Raw genomic sequence first — 20,375 nt, 5'->3', positions numbered from 1 at the left:
AGTTAAAATAGCTAGTAACTTTGGACGAGATGCAGGGCCTAAGTCTGTATTTTCACTTAGGAATGGTTCGATATCACCAAACTGGAGCATTATTTGCTTAAAAATTTCCCATTTGCTCCACCACCTGGTAGCACTATACGATGCCATTGCCTTTCCTGTTTGTTGTTTCCATAGAAATTTGGCTTTAATGCTATGTGAAAAAAGTGCTAGCCAATTACCAATAAACTCAGTCAGGGTTGGTACTTTGAAGTGCTCTCCAACACGATCAAAAGCATGGCTGAAGCATCCAATATCTATTACATTAGGGTAAACAATCTTCAATGTCCTCATTGCTACACTGTTAACAGATGCTCTATCTCACATAGCAGCAATAAGATGGCTGGAAGAAATGCTGTAGAACACTGAAAGCACTTGTACCAATTCGTGTGCAATTTCTTCCCCAGTGAGAGATTTTGAAAGCAGTTGGATGGCTAGAAGCTGCTGTTGAATTTCAAAAGAATCATTTACAAAGCGCACTAAGACTGCTAATGCCTCTCCACTATGAGAGGTACCATCAAAAATGACACTCAAGAACTGACCCTGGAGTGATTGCTTAATACGTGCCTTTTCTTCTTCTAAAATAAAAGGAATAAGGTCAAACATAAATCTGCGATCTGTAAGGCGATAGCCTGTCTCCTCAAAAAGACTACGAAACTGGTCAACCTTACTTAGTGGTACACCCGCTTGAAGAAATGTTTTGACCACTTTGACTCGGAAAACCTGCTGTTGTTCCGGAAGAGTCTCACCTCGCCCATGAGCTTCTGCATTATACCTTTGCAGAGATTGTGCAATGTCTGAGTCTTTAACATTCCTTTGTTGCAGCTTTTTCTTTCCATTAGCATGTTTAGTAGACTTTAAGTGATACTCAATACTGCTCTTTTTGAGGGGTAACTCTTCCCGGCATCCTTGGCAAAAAAGCTTTCCAGTAGCTACAGTAAAGGGTTCCTTGGAATATTCGGTTACTCTTTGCTGGGGCTTGATCGTTTTTGGGTTGCTCTGCGAATTCGAATGTAATGCTCTCTTCCTGCCAGCTGGTGGATTTTTGGCAATTTTTCTCTTACGAGAGAAGTCAGATGCACTTGGTGCCTTTAGCACACTAAGCAAGGACACTCCACTAGACGTTGGCGTCGTTGAGTTGCTGGCACTTCCGGTAGAACGAGTCCTCGAAGTTGTACTAGTCGAAGTTGTTGTAACATCTGACTCGCGAGACGATTCACGGTCATCATCATTACTAACAATGCTAAGACTGTCATCTACTTCACTAACATCGCTTTCAGCACTTGAACTGTAGTCAATGCGTTCTATCACATCCATTGTAGACACTATTTCACACGTGATTATTCGCTAACATGTATTGTGGGTTCGCCTTCGGGTCAAAGTTCAGCTAGAGCCATACTCATTTAACGTACGAGTGTTAAACGAAGCTATGGTAAGTTGTTACTTGTGTTAGTTATGCAGTTACATTCACACTGTCTGAAACAGATCTGAGATTAACAAATTTTGCTTATTTTGCGCCTATTTTGCTCGATTTTGCTCCTATTTTGCTCGATTTTGCTCCTATTTTGCTCGATTTTGCTCCTATTTTGCCAGCATTTTGCTTGTTGCTCTTGTATTCCTATTATTCCAATAATTTTGCTGGCGAAATCGACGCATCCCTAACTAACAAAAATGTCAAGGAATATTTTGTTCATATTTCTGGCACATTTCCTGCACTAATACATGCCACCTTTCCAGGAAATTTCCACTCATGCAGGAAATGTCACATTTCCTGGAACTGGAAATGTCAAGGAAATTTTTTGGTTTACATTTCTGACACATTTCCTGTACTTGTACATATCACTCTTCCATCTAATTTCCAGTTGTGCAGGAAATTCCACAACCAAATTTTGTCAAGGAGTTCGAATTCTTTGTTCACATTTCTGGAACATTTCCTGTACTAGTACATACCACCTGTCCAGGTGATTTCCAGTTATGCGGAAATTTCAAGGTAATTTGTTTACATTTCTGGTGCATTTTCTGTATTAGTACATATCACCTGTTACGGTAGTTTGCAGTTAGGCATGTAATATAAGTTTGACACATGCCACTTTTACTGTCATTGATTTGAAGTTACTATGGAATTTTAAATTGATATGGTTACACTTCAGCTCAAATTACTGTAGAATTTTGCAATAATTTTATTTTCAGTTTGTACTATGCAGTTTAACTGGTAAAGCTAAAGGTAGAATTATTACATGAATATATCTGCATCCACTGAAAATTCTATCACACACTTCACAGTTTTTGTTGTCTTGCAGAATATAGAAATTAACCCATGCACCAAACTTTAATCCCATGATCAATATACCTATATGTGTAATAACAAATTATTATAGCTTGAAAAATGCTACATGCTGTTTGATATAATAGGTTTACCACAATTTGTAATTGCTAGTAATAGTTAAACAAACAAATGGGCGACTTTCCAGACACTCTCTATTGAGCCCCATTGGTAACCATGGCACAAAACAAAAACAAGCAACCTATGCATAATTACGTCACTTTGTATTATGAATTATACAGAATCACCATAAAACTAAATAATATTATAGGCTGTTATGTGTCATCTCACAATAAGCAAAAATCATTCTATCGATGAGCTGGAACAATTTTCTATACACAGCAAACTGGGAAACTCATTTCCCATACATTTTCTACAGTATCTGTTGGAGCTTCAGCACACACATTTCTACTCTTACCAGAGGAATACCACTATAACCAGGTCAACACATAATTATGTATACAAAACCAATGAAGCTACCATCCAGTATAGCCACTACTGCTACTGGATCATAGCAGTAGTGGCTAGGATCCATTGTGCCACTACAACTGTAATAAAATTTCTGGGATAAATGTATAAAATTCTCACCAGCATACGTAAATGTAGCTAACTCAACTCAGATATTTTATTATCAGCAGCCACAAACTATAGGGTGGTCCGTTGAAAGATTATTGACAATGAGTCAATGAAGGGGACTGAATGCCATTAGGAGCTATATTGGCTACAAGAAGTACATGTCTATTTAAGGTAGTATTCCCACACAATTTATCATAGAAAAATGGCTCTACATAATGTATGAGTATGACACTACATCAAATGGGGTCGACATTGTGATGTGTGCTTTGCTTTACATCTGATGCATAATTACTTACATAGAACGCACTTAAAAGATTTTGGTGTAGCTATTTGTCAATTTCCAGTTTGGCCCAGTGGGAATTGCACATGATGTGTAGCCAAAGCTGATCATACATGCAAAATTCTGTACCTAATTATATAATCAACTCCTTCATTTATTACAGCAGCTACTACATGTTTCAGCATGTCTCAGGCACTGAGCCAGATTGCCAGTTTCTCACAGCACTAATCACCCGTGGGCACTGAAACCATCTCTGCCTCTGGATCCAGATTGCACTACTTGTCCTGAACAATTAAATTGATCAAATCTGATAAGTGTGAACCAAAGTGTAACCGAACAAGACTACCAAGCAGGGCCGGCTCTGGAAAAATAGAGTCGGGTGGGCCACCACTGTTGAGGGTATAGCAATTGTAGCGTATTTTCAAGGGGGTCTGGGGGCAGGCCCCCCCTCCACCAGGAAAATTTTTAAAATCATCACTCAAGAGATGCGGCAATCTGAAACGTAATTTAGTTGGGTGCTGACAGTTGCAGGCTGCTCAACAGAATCTTTAAAGTAAGTCTGAGTGTACTGAAGGGCTGAAATGATATTAAGCAGCAAACTCTTACGTGCAATTGTATGGCTTCTCGTACGTTAGTCTGTGCACTAGAGTTTAAATTGTACTAATAACCATAGTCCTCTATATAATCTATAGTATAGCTACGTATAAAGCTTAGCTAGCTGTACATGAGGGAAGATACTCTCTTTCTCTTCTAGAGTAAAAGGTTGGGTGGTTCGCAAAGAGCAAGAATTTTAACCGATTGTTTTTAACCTCGATTTTACTAAACGCACAACTTAATATTTTTTCTGACAAAAGTTGAGGCGTTTGTTATGCTGCGCGGGAACATTAAAAATGGCGACGTTGGCAGGTGCTGGCAGAAAGTTGGAGAGAATCGAAGCGTTCTTCTGTGACAGAGAAAGAGAAGACTCCGCAAGCAAGTAGTGAAATTAAAAAATGCCAGTGAAGCGGCCATCTCAACTCGAGGGGTTCTGGACTCAAGTCACTACTCGCACATCACCCGCCTACCTTAACAGCTATAATCCCATATGCGTATGTGAAAAGGAATGGTATTATTGCCACTGCTTCTAATGTGAGGAAACAAACAAGCTCTTCTTACTACAACTCGGTGCAGGAAAACAAGGTAGGCATCATTTAGAGTCGCCTAGTCCATTACACAAATATTTATTATATCCAGGTTATCAAAATTGCACTCATCAATAGAGTATATAGTATGTCTGGAGATAAATATAGTGTTACTCGTCAGCAGAATGTATCACCAGATGTATTAAGCTTTGCCAAGATGGTGAACATCATTAAGACTATAGCACCTGTTGAAAAAGTCACTCGGACCTCAGGATGCCAACCTACAATTGAGTTTGAGCTGTTACTGAATATGTCGTTGATGTGTCACCTGGTCTGTAGGTGAGGTTCTCTTTTGTGATTACAAGTCTTATTTGTAATTATGTGTTTATTTGTTTGTAGTATGTGTTTATTCTGTGGTGCATCATTAAACAAGGCCACAAACAGACATCCTGTTCAAAATATGTGTAACCTTATATCCTACATCGCTCATATCTTGCCTACAGTAATTGTGCTAAGTAGTACCTTGAGTAGTATGTATGTATTCCCAGGTGCATTTGGATTGAACATAATACCACACAGTACTTTACCATTATTTGTAACTTGATTTTAGAAAGTGATCCAGATTATACACCAGGGGAAATTGAACGACCACCTCTAGTCGGTAGCTACACTATCAAACTATCCGGCGATTTTGATGCTCAAAACTGGTTTCTTGAGGTTATGTTTTCTGGGTGTCCTGTCAGGCTCTAGTCACCTTTTCTGGCTTTGACACGAGGACCTCACTTCATGAGAATCAGTGGTGGATGGCCTTCAACAGTTAGCCAAAGATTTTGGTATTGATTCTGCTGTATTTCAGCCACTTAAGGAGCTAATTTTCAAGAATAGCTGCCAACCCGCTACTAATAAGCCTAATGTATTTTGTGGAGTGGACTCGCACTAAGCTAGAAACAGCTTCTTAACAATTATCCAGGCATTTTCTAGTTCTTGTACCACTGTAGACACTAATGTCAAGCTAAAACTACTGAAGCTGCTCTTCCTACAAAGTCACAAATATCGCATGTGCACTAATTTATTAGAATATTTACAAGACGTTATAATAGTGCATAAATAGTTTAGATATAGGCTACACATAGCCTTTTCTACACAGTCTATATAGTGACAACATATTTGTAGATCGGTGTAAACTAGCTTAGCGGGCAGCATTAAGCGGATAGCTCAATACTAACTACATCGCTAAGTATTTACTTCTGGCCATTCATAGTAGCCTATCCACTAGTACTAAGCAGTAAAGCAGCAAAGGAATTAATCCTACGCAACTACAATAGCCTCCACCACTGCTAGTATGCACAAGTTCACATGTTTTCTAAACATTCTATTAAATTAGTACATTCGCGAACTCTGTGACTTTGTAGGAAGAGCAGCTTCAGCAGTTTTAGCTTGATAATGGTGTTTCCAGTGGTACAAGACCTAGATAATGCCTGGGTAACTGTTAAGAAGCTGTTTAGCTCAGTGCATGAGTCCAGTCTGCGAGTCCAGTCTGCGAGTCCAGTCTGCGAGTCCAGTCTGCGAGTCCAGTCTGCGAGTCCAGTCTGCGAGTCCAGTCTGCGAGTCCAGTCTGCGAGTCCAGTCTGCGAAATACAGTAGATCCTACTATTAATGCGTTTTCTATGCATAGTATTAATGTATTCAGTTTTTCATATTTGTTGGCCCTGACCACAAACATTTTTCATATGGCTACACTGGATCTGTTTTCAGTAATCTTGCATCGTTTAACTTTCTTAAATGTCCAAGAAAAACAAAACAAAATAGTTATATTGTAGTGTAGGTTGCATTTTTTTGTTAATGTGTATTATGCCGTGCATTCATTTACATTATACAATTTACAGAATCTTCAATAAAGTGGAGCAGCTGTAATATGCCGAACTTAAGGGCAAGGTGGAAATAGCTATCAATCAAGAAGATATTAAGTGACATCGACACACCAAGAGAGCAGAGAGACATCTAGCAAGGAGTGACACGATGGGCTAATGAAAGTTAAAACTCAAGCTTAAGGAGCAAACATGCTGATATGATGATAAAGATGGTAGTCAATTAAACAGGTTCAGCTCAGGTGATCACACTTTGTCCCAAGCAAAAGAAGTTTTCGTGATGGGTCACAAAATCTGATATATGGTACTGCATTATTATGTGACTAACTTGTAGCTATACTATACCCTTGTAACTGCATGTGTACTTGTATATAATGTATATAGTACCATGTAGATATTATTGTTTACAGGTTTTACCACATGTAGAAGTTTTATTGATACCATACAAGAAATGTATTTGAAATTTCATTAATACTGTATATGAGAAATCTGTTGGAAATGTCATAGATATTGTATAAGGGAAATCTATAGGAAATTCCATAGATACTGTATAGGGGAAATGTATTGGAAATTTCATAAATACCTTATAGAAGAAATCTGTAGGAAATTTCATATGTCCAGTGCAGGAAATCTGCAGGAAATTGTGCCCCATCATGTAGTAGGAAATGTACAGGAAATTTGCAAATTTCCTGTACATTTCCATCTCCCGGATATGTGCTGGAAATGTCACCTGTCCTGTAAATTTCCTGCACATATCCTGCTACAGGAAATGCCACTTTTTTTCCTGTGTATAGTCTAAGAGACCAAATGTCACCTCCAAAGTGATTGATTCAGCAGAGCATAGGGTTGCTACATACGTATTTTCAGCTGGCAAGCTTTGCTTCCAAGAAAGGACATCAAAGATGACCTTCCTCTGTCTAGGGATCCAGTCACGGGAGAGCACCACATGTACTATTCCTTTTTATCACCAGGTTGTGATGGTTGGTTTGTCATGCACAATATCTCAATGAACTAGAGATTGACTGGACATCAATCACACAGCTAAACAGTCATTAGCGTCATACACTGCTGTGTGCTACCACTGCAAAGGGTCAGAAAAGCTTGCATGCCTACTCACACTGATCCCTTCACATCTATGCACCGTGCCAGCAATTCTGTGAATGTGTTTCTTGTTAGAGTTTATAAACCATAATCCTTCTGGCCATGCCAGTAATAGGATGGACTAGGGTATAGGGCAACACCACTTGTATGACTATGATTATCACTTATATCCTACTGTAGCTAATAACAGTGCTAACCTGCAGAATGTTAAAAGGACTATACCAAGAGTTGTTGAGTTAGCTTGGAGTGTGCATTAAGCCTGCGACCATATAGCAACCAGTATCAGTCCATCAGGCACTAGTTTATTTTATGGCCCCCCATACATCATGTTGGCCCTCCAGGTAGAGTTCTGATAATAATAATAATAATGATTTGAATATTACAAAACAATCAATAAATAAATAAATTTTATAAAGTTGTTTGGTGTCTATTATGTAAAATTGTCTGTATTATGTTATATTCTGCATTTTTATGTTTGCATATGTCCCAGCTGTTCTCATTGGTGACAGTGAGAGGCTGGTATGTATGTATGACTTGTATGTCCAAACTGTATTTTATTGGTCACAGTGAGGGATTGGTGGGTAGATTAACCATGTATACCTTCATTGGTCACAACAAATGTTTGGTATGTATGTCCTGGGTGAATAGGTTGTCATCGCTCACAGTGAGAATGGTCAAATAATGTTTGCCAGGCCAATGAGAAATGTGAAATAAACACTGAGAAGGAATTGTACACTTGCTATATAGTTCATACTCCATCTTCTGTAGGCTTACCAAGAGAAGAAGCTTCTGGATGAACTTTATAACCCCAAGTTAAGAGACCTAGTTAGTAACCCACCCGATACAATCCTATGCAGTCACGCTGATGTGTACAGTCAAAAAGTATCTCAGAATATGAATGTCATGATCATGGGCATCTTCAATTCAGCTTCTGTCTGTCCAAGGCTCACCATTTTGTTTTACTGCAACATCTAGGGGAGATAACCAAATCTAAGACTTATGTTACATAAGCCAAGCTTAATCATGTGTACACTCAAGTTCTGGCTGTGCAGCTCCTTCATCCCATGAGAGATATTCTAGAAGGGCTTCAGTGTAAATTGGCTAAACCTATTGTGAAGAATTGTGAAGAAAGAACCACTTACAGTTGAGATGCTGGAGGCAATGGTCAGAGATGAGAAAAGCTCAGGCACCCTATCAGACTTCAGGCTGGTGGTGACTGCCTGCTTACTTGGCTTCTCAGGATTCTTACATTGCACTGAGCTGGTAGCCTTGAGACCATGTGATTGCTCAGTTGCAGCAGAGATGCTTAAAGTCAATATTATGAAGAGTAAGAATGACCAATTGTGCTGTAGTAAGGAAATGAGATTCTTCTATCTCAAACCAATTCCAAGATTTGTGGCTGTGCTGGAGCGATACATGGCCAAGACAGGCATGAGATGGGTGGATGATTGCTTCATATTTCAGACAATCCAAACAACAAAGAATGGGGAATCCCTGAAACAGTCTGGTCAGATAAGCTACTCCTACATATTGGATCTATTCACGAAGATGTCTACATTAGCTTTTGAAGCCATGGAGTTTGGACTGCACAGTCTGAAGTCAGGAGGAGCTAAAACCACAGCTAATGCTGGAGTCCTCGACCAATTATTCACGCATCACAGTTGGCGGTGATTGGAGAACACAAAGGATGAATACTGTATGTCAAAAATAGTGTGCAGAACAGGTTGCAAGCTTCTAACAAATCAATGCTCTTCTTTATTAAGGACTGCCTTGATGTGTTTATGGGGTCATCAGTCATCAAAACATTATCCGATAACATCTAATGTCAAACTGCATGGCCTACTCCTAGGGCTGCCTTGATTCTGGCACCCTTGAGTAATTTGTTCAGTAACTGATAATTCCCAGCTGTCCAGTACTTAACAGCCAGTGCTGGGAGTGGTGGCAAGGGCAGTGCATCTAACCTGAGAAATGAAAAAACTTAATAAAATATATATTTTTTTAAATTGTGCATGTGATTTCCCAGCTCCCAGTCTGTAGTATGTGGCTCAGTTTTATCACTAACCCCATTGGTCAACCAAAAACAAACAAATGTCCATACATTAAAGCTGTTTGTTCATGGTTTTGACAGGAATGTACCTCAAGTTCTCCTCTACACCCACCCCTTCAAAGCTCTGTAGAGAGCAAACAAAAGCATGTGGCAATTAGTAACAACTTGCCAGATGATGAGCGCTTAATTTCATTAAAGTCCCATGTTGATACGTGCTTTGGTTGTTGAGTTAGCTGCGTCATAAGGATGGAATACGGACAGACAGACAGCTTTATTAAATATTTAAGATCTACTTGGGACAGTGTATAGTATGCTCTGACAAAATTTCAACCTCAAATGCCAATAACATTTGTAGTTGTAGCCCTACAAAGTAGCAACTACAGAAATATTATTTGTACAGCCGGGAAATGGGGAATCAGTTGCTGGGTAAGTTTTCCTTTCTTCATGCAATCACAAATTCAGCGAAGAAATATCAATCACATACTACCATTTTGAGCGGATGCTAATAACTTATGTCACCACAATAAAACAAAGACTTTTGAACTCCTCTTGAGTAGACGATTAAGATTATGTCCAGTAGACTATTTCTTCACTAAGAACAAAGCATACAAAAAATTTACAGAATATTTTAGATAATACAAAAGTACGCACATTTAGTAAACAATGATTTATCTCTTAACCCTTAAACTCGCACAACCCAGAAAGCTGGATTTTATAAAATAAAAAAACCAATTGGATGCACAATACTTTTGCCAATTTACATAGGTGGTTACAAATAGGCATATCTCATGAAGCGCTTGTTCGATCGCTTAGAAAAATAGATTTTATTAATTGGCAAAGACTAAGCTATCTACCCGTGTATAAACTTTCTACATACAACAAGGAACTCACCTGTGCTGAATCATTTTGCACCCTTTCACCTTCTTATTGTCATTGTGGTCGTCCGACATTGATGCTATCATGTCATATCCATATAGCAACTGAATCGCCATCACGTGAGGAGCAACATGACACCAAGAGAAACTCGATACAATGAAGTACGGCCGAGTTATGGCCTTTGTACATCACTATGAAGAAGGTAGATGGAGGGATAGTTCTTTTACTATTTCAAGCGGGTATCTCTGGGTTGGATGAACCCGACGAAGTAAGGAACCATTCAAACCAAAATTTAACAATGAGTACGATGGTGTTTGATAGCATTAACAGTTTTTGGGTTCTAGTATTTAGTTTTACAAGGCATGCATGCGATCCAGTTTACTGGATTATGCATTTTCAGTGCTTGCGTTTTATAAAACAGCTGCAGGTTTAAGGGTTAAACCCACATATGTCAGAAAACTGGCCCAAACATGTATGCCTTGCACAACTCTCAACTGAACTCTCTACATGATGGTTTCTTTGTAGCTGAACTCTCCACAAGGTGACTTCTTCTAGCTGATCTCTCTACAGGGTGACTTGTTTTTAGGCAAACTCTCTACAGAGTGACTTGCCTGTAGCTGAATTGTCTATCAGATTAACTGTTTGTAGCTGAATTCCCTACAGAATAACTTGCAATGGAATATAATTCTATAATGGAGTAAGAAATAAATGTAGCTGAATGCTCTATTAAAGTGACTGTTATATTACAGTATATCGATCTCACATTTGCTACACGTAGTTGCCTTTCGAATCATAACTCAGTAGTTTATACTCTGATTCTTCTCTACTACTGCAAAGACTTTCTATGATGATTATTCCAGCTACATCCCAATTTTCAGCTTATTTCTCTAAGCGGTTTTCCTGGTAGGCATGAAAACTAATAGTTTTCTTTTAAAATCGAACAAGTCATTGTGACACAGGTTGGGTTTTGTGTCATATCTCCATGGTCTTTATCTCGATTCCTTTCAAACCACAAAAAGGCACTCCTACGATGGTTGCTCCATCTAAATAGCAATCTTCAGCTCATTCCTTCAAGGGGTTTACCCTCTGTGTGTGACAGACCTTCAACCTCATTTTACGCAAATAATTGATCATAACTCCATGAATTTTCATTGGATTCCTACCAAAGTTGGTACTATGATCCGCCTTAATGAGCCCTTTATGTGTGCCATATTTCTGCCCAATTGGAGCATGCATTTGTGTTTTATGCCAAATTTTGCGAAGTGTGCGAAATGAAGAAGAAAAAAACCAAAAATTAAAACAAAAGTTTGTTCGCTCGTATCTCGGAAATGGCGGGAGCGATTTTCTTCAAATTTGGTATGAAGACCTCCCTAACTGGCCGACACTTCTCTAGCAAATTTGGTTCCAATAGGATAAGGGATCACAGACAGTAGGTGTGAAAATTACGGTTTTTCCTGTTAATATACTCATGGTGTGGCGAACCGGCTTCTTGGGCCGCACAACACACTACCATGTGTCTTGATTCATTACACCTGGTTTGCATGGGCCACCTTTAAATGAAGTGCAATGTATGGGTTACCAATATACTGCATTGTTGAAATATTTATCAAAGTCTCTTGATAAAAGTTAATGATAAAAATGCAGAAGTTATTCATAAGCTACAAGGAGTGTATAATAGACTTGATGGGTATGCCAAACTCATTGCAAGTTGCTGTATGGAAATTATGAATGATTAAGTAATATGATCACAACGCTTGTAATCACACTTCTTCCTGCTACAACTTTGCTTAAGTAAAACAGGTGTGTACCCACAGCCAGCCAAATAAATAACTGAAAATGTATGCAAACTTTGATAAAAATTTCAAAAACAAAGCTGATGTTGTGTTACCTCTAGCACCAGCTAATACTTTAAAAACTCTTTATCGAGACAAAATCTGTGAAAACTTGACATACATGTAATGATGCATTTTTCAAGTTCTTTCTTGTTAAATAGTTATAATCTACTTAGCCAAGTGCAGTGGCGTAGCGAGGGGGTTTTCCTGGTTTTCTGGAAAACCCCTTTGAAAATGAGTTTGAAAAATTTATTAAAAATTATTTATGTAACAATATAAATATTCCCCATGCAAGTTTTATACTAAATGTAGCTAACTACCTTGCCACCTAGAATACTGAGATGCCTTAAATAGCGCTTGCTTGAGCTTTAATATAAATCAAATACCACACTCGAATAGTTTATGGTGTGCTTTATATAGAACACTGTTATAGTGCTTGTGATATGAAGCGTCGTGGACAGCGAACTCTTAGCGATTTTTTCCAGAAGAAAAGGTAAGAAACGTTATAGAAATAGATAGCTGGGCTGAGGTATGGTTTTGACAGCGATTTTTGTGACAGTTTTGAGTGGCATGCAGAAGTTAAATTTTTAATTATTTGGCTCTTGTTTTTAGCCACATTGAGGATTCTGATGAGGTGCCATCTAAACAGGGGCCTGCCACAGCTGAATGTACTGAGCCTGATTCTGTGCATTCAGACAATGAGAGTTTGGATTTAGACAGGCCAGGCACCCCTAGACCTCTTGATGATGTCTTAGTTGTGTCTCCAAGTGCTGATTCTGACTCTGTGCATTCAGACAATGAGAATTTGGATTTAGACAGGCCGGGCACCCCTAGACCTCTTGATGATGCCTTAGTTGTGTCTCCGAGTGCCTCTACAGTAACCGACATGCACAATGAGCAACTGCCCAGGGATTGTGAAACCCTTTTGAGAAAGGGTCTGTCAGATACCAACAAATTAGATATTTTGCTTAAGTTTTCATCATTTAATCCTCCTTCATCATACCAATTTCCTACCAAGGTTGAATTTGGAAAGAATCGTTCTTTTCAGCACAAATATTTGCGATTATACAGTTGGCTTGGGTACACATCCAAACTTGATGGTTGCCTTTGCCTTCCATGTTGCTTGTTTGGTTCAGATGGTGGTAATGCCAAAATTTTTGTTGAAAAGCCTTATTCAAACTGGACTGCTTTGAATCAGAAGCTAAAATTACACTCTACTTGTCCAACACACGTTAAATGCTCACTAGCTATGAAAAGTTTCAAAGATGCACATGCTGGTGTTCAGCCTACCATCGACACCACCATGAATAAACATAGGCAAGAGCAATATGATCTCAATTGTAACAGGCTTGACGCAATTATAGATTGCATTGTTTTATGTGGGAAACAAAATATTGCACTACGGGGACATAGAGATGCAAACAGTCAATTACAAGCTCAGTCCAGCAATCAAGGAAATTTTAAAGCCATCTTGCAATTTAGAGCTCTTGGTGACAAAACCCTTCAAAAGCATCTCACTGATGCCCCTAAAAATGCACAGTATACATGCCCAGATACACAAAATGAAATAATTTCAATTTGCAACCATTTGATTTGGGACAGATTGTCAAAGCAAGTGACAGAAAGTGGGGTGTATTCTGTCATTTGTGATGAATGTACTGACAGCTCCAATAAAGAACAGTTATCTTTGTCAGTTCGATATGTTGCAAACGATCAGGTATGTGAGTCTTTTGTGGGATTCTTTGAACTTAGTGAGGGAGTAACCGGTAGAGCAATTGCAACTATGATTGAGAAGGCTTTAGCTGATTGTCATTTGGATCCATCCAAACTGAGAGGGCAGGCATATGATGGGGCAAGCAACATGTCAGGGAAATACAAGGGTTGCGCTGCTATAATTCAACAAAAGTATCCACTTGCTATATATTCCCACTGCTGTTCCCACATACTTAATTTGGCTATAGTGCAGGCATGCCGCTTGATTCAGGTCCAGAATATGCTTGGAATTATTGATAAAGTTTATAAATTCTTTGACAATCATCCAAAGCGCCAATATTTGCTGAACACTTTCTGTGCTGCTGCTGATGGTTTGTCAACAAGCAAGTTGAAATCTTTATGTAAAACCAGATGGGTCCAAAGAATTGATGCCCTCCAAATATTTGTTGAAATGTTTGAAAGCATCATTAGGGCATTTGACCAAGTGACCACCAATTCATCGGATTGGTCTAGAGATTCCACCACAGATGCAATGTCACTTTCTAAAGCCATGCTCAATTTCGAGTTTATTATCACATTGCTTACGGTTGAAAGGTATATGTCATTCACCCACAATTTAACCACATCTTTACAAGCCAAAGCAATGGATATTATGAAGGCTACTGAGCATGTTGCTACTCTGCGGAAAGTCTTGACCGATGTTCGCTCAAATATCAATGATCAATTTCATGTCCTCTTCAATAGTGCATCACATCTTGCAGAGAAGTATGAGGTTTCAGTAAACACTCCTCGAAGGTGTTCTAGACAGACAGGTCGTGAGAATCATCCTGCAGAGAATGCAGAAGAATATTATCATCGGTCGTTGGCTATTGCATTCTTAGATCACCTGGTGACTGAAATTGACAGCAGATTTACATCTCATTCAATCAAGGCAATAAGATGTCTAGGAATCATTCCTTCTTGCTTTTCATTAGAAGAGAAAGCAACTGATGATGAATTATTGGAGTTTTTTAGGTCTGATATTGATAGCACTAGTGTGGCTAAGGCTGAGCTTGACATTTGGCGCTCGTATTTTGAAGGCAAGACGCTTCCCACTACTCCTAAAGCCTGCCTGGAACATGCCAGTCCACTTCTGTTCCCACACATTAGGAAGTTCTTGATCCGTATGATGGTAATTCCTGTAACATCATGTGAAGCTGAACGATCTTTCAGTGCACTTCGAAGGATAAAAACCTACTTGCGTTCCACTATGAGTCAAGAAAGATTAACTGGACTGGCATTGCTAACTATTCACCAGCATTCATCACTAATACCGTCAACAGCAGAGATTAGGTCACAGTTCCTGCAGAAAAATCGTAGAATAATGGAACAAAAATTAATATAACCTAGCTGTAACTTTAAGCATACATGTATAGAGTCAATAACTTACTATTTGTACACACTATTTTTGCATGCATTTTGGGTGTAAAACTCAAAAATTTTCCCGGGGGGCTATGCCCCCCTAACCCCTCATTTTTTCTAGGGGACTGTGCCCCCTGACCCCCTGCTCTGTCATTTGGAAAACCCCTTTCAAAATTCCTGGCTACGCCACTGAAGTGTATGATCTGGCAAAGTTTCAGCACCGAATGCCAGTAACTTTCGGAGTTAAACCCGACCGCAGAGGCATCTCCATTTTCAACACCACACAACAGGCTGAAAATAGATGAAAGAGAAGCGTAATGGCCACTTCACTTTCAAGTCAGTAGTTGATAGTTGAGACTCGTGATTCATCTGAATTATTTGCGGTGAATACATTACTCACAGAAGTGCTTTCCTGCTATTCATCATTTGTACAGTGTGTGAAATAACTTTTCAGACATGTCCTGTTGTACTGTCAGGGCATTGTGAAATTTGAGTGGACATCAAGCAATTTGACCGGACATTTTAACTTTTATTGTTTCTCCTTTCCTGTGTTTCTACCACTTGTATGTTGTTTCAAACATTGGGGCCACCAATGTACTGTAGAGCTGATTACTTATCAAACACTCACTGATACTGATAGTACAGCATTTTAAAGAGTAGCTACTGGTCACATGAAAGGGCTTCTATGGAATCAATTGGGCCTTTGTAGGAAAGGAGTCATAAGGACTTCAGTCAAGGCCTTCTGCTTGCCTTGGAATGATATAGCTATATGGTCATACTTGGCTTATGCTGCCATGGCTTAGAATATACAGTGGCTCTATCCCTAATGTGAGCAGATTCACTAATGCCTTGTTCATTCTAGCTTAAAAAACTGGTTGTACAGGAGATCATGAATACCACAAGTAAAAGTACTAATGGCAATCAAGTTGTAAATACATTTTCTACTGCAGTACAGGTGATTGATACAAGTAGGCTGGCACAACATAGTAAACTGTTAACCTCAGAGGTAAACTTAGGCATGCCTTTGTGGTCAGTACAAGCCAAAAACTCATAACTTAATTACATGTCAATACCATCATGTCTGGCCTCCCTCCTAGCCCAATCCTAACACTATAAACTTTGAAAGGACAGTATTTCCAGACATATTCAATTATGGGCCGACACCTGGTGTAATTGACTGGAAATATCACACACTGTTTGTAGCACTGTGTAATGGGCTGAACATAGCTGAAAGTGAATCATAATGTCCATTTCACTTTTGAGCCTATAACTGATAGCTGGGGTGCACATTCAGATGAAAACATCAACTCTGGTGCCATCCTTTCTTTTGATGCAGATTGTAAAGTAACTAACAGTCAAACTACTTCGGTATTGATAATCGTCTGTTATCAGGTACTAACCTACTAGAGCATAGCCTGTTTGCTTTCTACATACATGGTAAAAAATAGCATGTTTTTGCCCACACATTCTCGAAACAGGTCCATCCATAAGTCGGCACGGAGAAGTTAAACTGCTTTTGTTTCTTCGTAACTGTGTCAGAAAAACTCTTTTATCACAATGGCAAACGTAACTAGGTATCTGACCTTGTGAGCGCTCCAGCTAATAGTGGTAATTTCAGAAACTAGACCAGCTAAGCTGTCATCATTCTAGTATATGAATACCTTGAATGTAGCACTGTAGTGGATAAGTTATCTGTACTTGTGCTGTGACAGTACAAGCAAATAAACAATTTTTTTGCATTCTGGCGATGGATTCTTGCCACACATTTTTCTAAGGATGTCTAATGTAATTATTTGTGCAACCACTCTATTAGACTGTTTGGCCAATAGCTTTTCTTATGTTATTTTATTGGGTATTTTATTGGGTAAAATTCAATAAATGACTTTGCTACAAGTGATACCCTAGTGATCAAAGTTAATTGCTTAGCAACAACATGAAGAACAACTGCTAGAGGTGAACATCAATTTAGTACGACAGCTACATAAACGTAATACACTAGAACATGCTCTCCTAAAGGCAAATATGCGTGTAATATTAATAAGGAATTTCAACCTTTTTAATACAGACCTCTTTAAATTGTGAGGTAATGATAGCCTTTCATAACTCAATAGACGATATGCATACTAAATTATTCAAAATAAATCAGGTTTGCATGGTACCAAGTCTCAATGGTGACTGATTCTCGTGAATCCCATACAAAAGTATGGGCAGTGAATGCTACTCAGACAATAACTCACCACTAGACCTATGGGTGCGGCTTCTCAATTGCAACACATTACTTTCGAGTTAGAGGAATTTGTTGATGTCAAAGAATCATCCGTAGCTGGTCTACTGTAGACACAATGAGGCAATTTTGTACTTTCCCCATAGACCACAATACATTCAATCACCGTTGTGAGATGAATCACGTGTTTATTAGAAAATTTATGGAATACATATTGCCTATCAGCCTAAAACTACATATCAATAAAAAGCTTATTCATTGGCCTACGTATTTAGAGAAGGCTAAACAACCACTACAACACGAGAGGGTTACTTGTTATGAACGATGTCTTTCTTTTTCACAATGGCACATTCTTCATCTCAGTCGTCATACTGATAGTGGTTTAATCACAAGAGCTGTATATGGCATTGAATGGAAATTTGATTAATATTTGTTTGCAGCGATTTGGTCAAACTGGCAAGGAATTATGGATCATTTTCTAAAGGTATTTTTTGTGGTTCTTTGCTGAAAATTGTTTACACAGCAAGTTTTGGTTCCTATCTTTAAGGACAACCCCTAGGTATCATTTTAATCCTTATTACATCACATGTAGAGCACCATAAATTACAAAGCCATAAGATTAATACTTCAAATATTACAACGCTTTGTTTACAGCCATACAGAGCTGTATGTAAAAGCGTAAATGTAGGGTTATGTGTTGTCAAGGGACATGCGTAATTATAGGCTTATGAACATTTAAGGGTTAAATTTTGTGGTTGACATGTTACATTGTTCAATAGATTCAATGTGTCCCTAGTAACACATACTTGGTGGAGGGTGAAACTTCAATCATCACGTATTTTAGAGTAGAAATGGTCATGGAGGTTTGGGCTTTCCCATAAATATCATCCAAACCAACCTCACATATTTTCTTGACAGTATTGGTTGGGCATAACTAAAAGTCTCATAAATGTCTTGAGAGTGAACCCAAATTTAACTGAATTCTCTAACTGACTGCTTAACTAATTCCTTCAACCAAGCATAACTCAACTATGGATAACGCTACAGGCTTGATTTCTTTACTGTTCAACACTGTTTAGGCCTGGGCTGTGCCTTTTTGCCAGCTACAATGCATGCGTCCCTTTGACCTCCTTTGTGCCTCCTTTCTTTCTCCACTATCACATAGGTGCTAATCAGCAATGAATTGTTAGTACAAAAAAAGTATTCAAACAATCGTATAATGAAAATTAGAAATTGTATATTTGAGTAGGGATCAAAGAAATGAAACAAGGGTAGTAATCTACGGTATGTGCACCTACAGCTACACTATAGATATTTATTATTGAATGGTTGCTTCAGTATTGGTGTACTATTGACAGGCCGTGTATGACTGAAGTAGGAATTAAATGTCTACTGTAGCTGCAGGTGTAGATGACCTCCCTTGTTGCATAGCTTTTCTATCTGTATGATTCCTACTCAAATGTTCAAAGGGACAATGTCACAATAGGAGCTAATCAAGATCTGCTGTACGTATATCATTGAATTAATTCTATAATTATAAGTGAATCGATTATGCAATAATCGGTTAATCAATCAGTTGTTATTGAGAGTAATTGATAATCAGACCATGTACGTATGCAATAACCAATAATACAATTGGATCACATGACCACAGAATTGTATACAGTTTTGGTCATAAAAGTACACTAAATGAGTGAGGAAGCTGTTTACTGTTTGTTTGTTTGTTTGTTTGTTTGTTATATTAAGCCACTCTTTCCCCTTCCTTAATTCTTATGTCAAACAGCATGTTTGATTATGTATTAATATAACAAAATAATCTAAAATGTATAATAATCAGTTATGTACAGTTGGTCCAGGTCACAATTCAGACTAATAATAAAATATAAAACACCTACTTTTACAGTAAAGGCAAATTAAGAGAAAAGATTCAAGCACATGTAGATTATCACAATAACACTAATATATGACAGTGTGAATTATTACATGACACACTTACAGGAAAAGGAGCATCTGGATCAATTCCTTTATCATCAAGAATTTGTTGTAACTTTAAAGGATTATCCTTTTCTATAGCATCACGTATATCCGCAGTCTCAACCTATAACATCAAATAATACAGAACACATCTACACTACATCATCATGTGATAATTCTTAACATCATCAACTACACATCAACCATATGGTAAATTACACTCAGTGTTGTATGTGTTTCAGTGTTTGGTGGTGAGGTGGTAATTCAGCACAGCTAAAAAATAACTTTGGTTCTCCAAAAAGATTGAAATACGTAGCCATAAACACTCAATTATTGTCACAATCATTAGCAAAGTACGTATTACATACATATTTCAAGTATTTCATATTCCACAAACTTTTCTGCTCACAGTTTTTCACCACTGGCACATAATGTAGACTGCTTTACTCTTATAGCACTTTTGTGGTAAAACAGGTAAATTATTGGTATACGTACATAGGAAATTTGCCAATGTACCGTATTCGTACTACATATGTACATCTATGTTTTTAAGCAGATAAGTGACACTGGCATGCAAAACTGTATGAGGACTTGTTCAGAGTTACCTCATTACTGTTGTAGCAATTAAATAACTTGCATGATTGGGCAGCTACCACTGTGCATCTGAAATATGATATTACTGGCACCATGCAGATAGTATTCACTGAGGAACAGTGTGTGCAAATGCTTCACTGTTACACTAATCCTGCTTGTATCTTTTTTCTCTATAGGATGCATTACCTTAAAGTCATATAGGACATTTAAATGATGTTTAAACACCTGGGGTTTTGCTTGAGTTCCAATGTTGTATAACAAGAGGTATATGTGTCACTACAACGTTAATACAGAAAGTGCATAGCACAGAGCAAATTGCTTAATTGCCATGCAGTGACTATAATTGCAAATGGTGTATGCACAAGTTTATTTCTCTTCATTGTCAGTAAGGTAAACATCATGCAGAAAC

The 20,375-nt window shown here is 38.3% G+C and overlaps 2 protein-coding genes and 1 long non-coding RNA gene across 10 annotated transcripts in view; 2 read left to right on the top strand and 1 right to left on the bottom strand.

Annotated features, from left to right (window-relative positions):
• LOC136254412 (N-alpha-acetyltransferase 50-like) overlaps positions 1 to 20,375 on the bottom strand; it is an 854,489-nt gene that overhangs the window by 321,441 nt on the left and 512,673 nt on the right. The gene's annotated exons all lie outside the window — the stretch shown is intronic.
• Positions 4,213 to 6,476, top strand: LOC136250277 (uncharacterized). The gene is made up of 3 exons (XR_010698492.1): positions 4,213 to 4,394; positions 4,449 to 4,675; positions 6,223 to 6,476. It is a non-coding gene; the product is annotated as an uncharacterized lncRNA (long non-coding RNA).
• On the top strand, positions 10,385 to 15,157 carry LOC136237870 (52 kDa repressor of the inhibitor of the protein kinase-like). The gene is made up of 3 exons (XM_066028444.1): positions 10,385 to 10,430; positions 12,481 to 12,553; positions 12,673 to 15,157. Exons 1-3 carry the CDS (start codon positions 10,385 to 10,387, stop codon positions 15,155 to 15,157), a joined length of 2,604 nt encoding a protein of 867 aa, XP_065884516.1.

Source organism: Dysidea avara, chromosome 1, assembly GCF_963678975.1.
Source record: "Dysidea avara chromosome 1, odDysAvar1.4, whole genome shotgun sequence".
NCBI classification, from domain to species: Eukaryota; Metazoa; Porifera; class Demospongiae; order Dictyoceratida; family Dysideidae; genus Dysidea; species Dysidea avara.
This window is presented reverse-complemented; position numbering and strand designations above follow the sequence as displayed.